The sequence below is a fragment of the Dama dama genome, chromosome X, assembly GCF_033118175.1.
Source record: "Dama dama isolate Ldn47 chromosome X, ASM3311817v1, whole genome shotgun sequence".
Taxonomy (NCBI): domain Eukaryota; kingdom Metazoa; phylum Chordata; class Mammalia; order Artiodactyla; family Cervidae; genus Dama; species Dama dama.
The window spans coordinates 123432878-123437423 of record NC_083714.1 but is presented as its reverse complement, the minus strand read 5'-3'; the positions used below and the strand labels follow the sequence as shown (position 1 = coordinate 123437423).

Genomic DNA, 4546 nt, shown 5'->3' with positions numbered 1-4546 from the left:
TAAAGCAGTTATCCTCCAATTAATAGTAAATAAATTTAATTATGAAAAGAGAGAATAAAAGAGAAGCAAAAAGATATTATAGGCCTTGAATTGGGATCCTGTGAGGGAGCACAGGGACATCAACCTGCCTGTAATAGCACCTGTTCTTAGAAGACTGTGTTTGGTAAGATAAGGTCATCTTACTTCCTCCTGTTGGGACACAGGCTGATTGGCTTTTACTATCTCACAGGCATCAATTCAGGAGAAAGAGGAGCTTCTGTGCCAGGAGCCCAATTGAGGAACCTGAGTGAGTACTCGGTGCACTTATCCCATCCCTTGGATTTGGGCCCAGGAAATCTCAGGGAAGGGCTGTGAGGTTGAGCATCTACTTCACCGCTTTATACCAAGTCTAGGGGAGGGGAAATGTCTAGTCTGAAGGTACAGCCACCAGTCAGCAAATGGAGAATGGTGCCCAATGATTTAAGGAGCCAAGGTAAGGACCATGAATGGTGATCCCAGTGAACTCAGGATGGAAAAACCCTTACTGAGCCCTCAGCACTGGGTATCCCCTGGGAGGGAGGTGGCCTGAGATATCCCTTCACTTGGCTTCTGGATAATGTGGAGGTCTAAAGTTGTCTGCATCAGAGTAGCAGAGAGAAGGGTGCCCAGGCTCTGCCAAGGCTTGACACGGTAATACTAAAGATGAGCTGAGAGGACCGCAATGCCAGTGAATCCAAAGCAGGGCTTAGAGGATGCAGAGGGAAAATCGAAGGCCTCAGTTCCTCCTCTGTGGGATTCTGTGGGGAAAGCTGAGCATGAAACAGGAGCCTTGTGGGTTCCTCGGGCAGTGTCCTCAAGGACACCTGCAGAGGCGGCCTTTGATAAAGGCAAGGTGGAATCTCCCCATTTTAAGTTGCTCACATCGCCTCATTCTCCATCCTCCAGGTGCACCTATCTCCTGTCCTTTGACCCAGACTCCTGCCTGTAGTTCCTGTCCACGGCCATCATGCCCCGTAGGCAGAAGAGTAAGGTCCGTGGTCATGAGAAACATCACCAGGCCCGGGCTGAGACCCAGGGTCTTCATGATCAAGCCACCACATCTAGGGGAGAAGAGACCACCTCCTCCTCCCCTCCTGATGTAGAGACTGCTCCCTCAAGCTCCTCAGCTGCTGGCACCCCGAAGGAGCCTCAGGGAGCCCAAGGCACGACCAGTGCTGCTTCAGGTGCTATACCTAAAAGATTTCGTGTCTGTGGTGCAGCACGCTCAAGAGCTGAAGTCTGTGGTGCAGCACGCTCAAGAGCTGATGTCTGTGGTGCAGCACGCTCAAGAGCTGATGTCTGTGGTGCAGCACGCTCAAGAGCTGATGTCTGTGGTGCAGCACGCTCAAGAGCTGGTGTCGGTGCTGCAGCACGCTCAAGAGCTCGTGTCGGTGCCACAGCACGCTCAAGAGCTGGTATAGGTGCCGAGGGCCAAGGTCGGGGAGGTGGAAATTCCTCCCAGGCCTCAGCTGCTGCTGAGAGCTCTCACACAGATCCTCTGACCATGAAGGTGCAGGTGTTGGTGCAGAAGATGCTGTATAAGTATAAAGAGAGAGAGCTCATTAAGAGGTCAGAAATGCTGAAGGCAATCAATAAAAGGTACAGGGGGCAATTCCCTGAGATCCTCAGGAGAGCCTCGAAGCACATAGAGATGGTGTTTGGCCTGGTGCTGAAGGAAGTCAGGCCCCATGGTCACTCCTATATCCTGGTGAGCAACCTAGAACTCAGTGACAGTGAGTCTATGAGAGGTGACCGGGGGCTGCCGAAGAATGGTCTTCTGATGCCTCTTCTGGGTGTCATCTACATGAATGGCCACCGCCTCTCTGAGGAGAAGATCTGGAAGGTCCTGAATTTTCTGGGCATCTATGATGGAAGAAGGCACTTCATCTTTGGAGATACCAGGAAGTTCCTCACAGAAGATCTGTTGCGGGAAGAGTACGTGGAGTACCGCCAGGTGCCAGGCAGTGATCCCCCTCGCTATGAGTTCCTGTGGGGTCCGAGAGCACTCATGGAATCCAACAAGATGAAAGTCCTGGAGTTTTTGGCCAAGGTCAATGATACGGTCCCTGCTACCTTTCTGAAGCATTTTGAGGAGTCTTCCGGAGAGGTAGTAGAGAGCACCAGCCCCAGAGCTGTAGCCAGCGTTGGCACTTCTGCCTCGGGCAGGGCTGGCACGTCTGTCTGGGATACTGCAGGCATTTCTTTCTCGGTCTGGGATGGCCCTTCTGCTGTAGCCCAGGCTGAGCATCCTGCCTCAGCCATGCCTGGCATTTCTGCTGCAGCCAGTGCTGGCCCTTCTGTCTCGGCCAGTGCCCACGCTAGGGCTGCATCCAGCTGGTCATCTCGCCCCTAGTGTGGGCTGAAGGCCATTCTTCACTTTGTGCTCAGAAAAGCGTGTCATCAGCCTGTGTTCCTGTTGACTTGCCCCCCCACCCCCGCGCCTGTTTTCAGTTCTTTCTTTTTTCAACAGAAAGTGTATTTAGGTTGATGATACAAGTATTTGAATAACATGGGTCACACACACTTTGCTGTTTGTCAAATTTATGAGTAGGAATTTTGGTTTTGGAAATGCATATTGGAAATCCTCAAATGACTTTTGTGATCCCGGATGAGAATAACATCACTTTAGGATAAGAATAGCCTTAAAAATGTGAAAGACACCAAACTAATAGAAGCTCAGAACATAGATACATAGAGAGAGAGCTGAAAGTTCTTCAATTTTTGCTTTGCTTTACTCTCTGTTATAGTCTCCTCTTTTGTAAATGTATAAGATATATCCTTGGATCTGCTTGTGGTTTTCAAGAATGTTTGAGAATATAAATTATAGCAAATGATTTATTTGTGGCTCTTCTTTTACACAAACATTAATTGACCATCTGCTTCAAGGAAGTCTTTTAGGCCTGTACTGGCGCTGTTTGGTCAAAGAACCTCCCAGTCTGCCCATTCAATTATAGTTTCCAGGGAAGCTGTTATTCTACAGGAGAGGCTGAGATACTCTCTATTTCAAGAAGAACAAGAACGAAGCAGGGTGAAGAGAGAGTGGAGAGAATATATTACTTTGGTTTCATTGCTAAGCAGAATTTTCGCTGATTGGGGAGTTGGGGTCACTTTTGTTTTTCTTTCAGTTAGAACGCTGCATAGTTTCTGACATCTGATGGATGCAAAAAAAGAAAAGAAACCCAGCTGATGTAACATCTGAGGTCAAGATAATCGTAATAACTGCGATTGTCTGTAAGTTCTCAATAGAGACAGGTGCTGTGTTAGATGCTTTCCATGAATACATATATTCCACCAGTCTGACAAGGTAGGGTTTATAAAACTCACTTCACAGTGGAGAGCCAGAGGCTCATAGAGTTAGAGTTTGATTTACTGCCAAACTACTTAAGGCTGGTAAATGACAGAGCTAACACTAGACTCCTGCTCTAAACTACTGTAGCATACATATTGTTCTTCTTCCCCGACCCAGAGACATACCCTTGTCTTTTCTTTTAAACAAGTACTTTTAATATTTGACATTTAATTTCCTTTTTCTTATTTATTTATGTGGCTGTGCTGGATCTTATTTGTGGCACATGGGGTCTACTTCACTCACCAGGGATGGAACCTGGGACCCCCGCAGTGGGAGCCTGGGGTACTTGCCACTGGACCACCAGGAAAGTCCCCACCATGTGTGTTTTATTTCAATGTTTCTCTCAATACTTCAAAATTTGTCCTAGGTGATAAAAAAGAATACCCTTGTGCTCAAACTAGTGGATCAGAATGTGTAGCCAGAGCAGTAAGAATACCAAATACATTTAACCAGAAGTATGTATCCCTTATTCATTACTCATAGATTAATGAAAGAGACAATATTTGGTGACAGTATTAGCATGTGCATTGGCCATGTGAGATAACCTCTGAAGACCAGGGGCTCTCCATATCATGCCTACAGTCTCTTGTCTGTAGAAAGTAAAGCTATCAGAACAGAAATGACGTGAGAACCTTCCCCTGGCTGATGAGATAGATTGATGTACCATTTTTCCCTGACGGATGACCACCTGTCCTGGGACTCCTGCCTTTGGCTGTAGCTTCTCCATCTCCTATCACTCCTGGGAAAAGGACCCATTCATTCTCTGTAGCACTGCAGAGCAAGCATGGCTCCAGAGTGTGCAGAGATGTGGAATTTCCCCAGAAGTCTTTAATCCAAGACCCAGAAAGCAAGATGAGGACCCCATGTTGGAGGATTGAGGAGAGGAACACCCCAGAATATGGGGGTTGATCACTGGAACAGCAGTCCCAACTGCTCTCAGTCACAGGGGATCTCAGACCTGTTAGGCTAAGCATAGCCTCGCTTATTCTTCAGGTCTCTCAGAGACCTAAGTAACTTGGTCTCGGTGCAGAGTTCTGAGGTTGGTAGAGGAGAGAGGATCAGTCTCTCAGAACTGACAGTGAGAAACCTGAATGAGGGTGATGGAAAGATGCAGCGACATAGTAGGAACCTGTGAAGATATACGTGACCTTGTTGACAAGCCCATGAAGTCCAGAACGA

General features: G+C 47.7%; 1 protein-coding gene across 1 annotated transcript; it reads left to right on the top strand.

Moving 5' to 3' along the window:
• The first annotated feature begins 985 nt into the window (after positions 1-985).
• LOC133051829 (melanoma-associated antigen B2-like) lies at positions 986-2371 on the top strand. Its single transcript, XM_061136476.1, has 2 exons — positions 986-1229; positions 1401-2371. Exons 1-2 carry the CDS (start codon positions 986-988, stop codon positions 2369-2371), a joined length of 1215 nt encoding a protein of 404 aa, XP_060992459.1.
• Positions 2372-4546: the final 2175 nt, after the last annotated feature.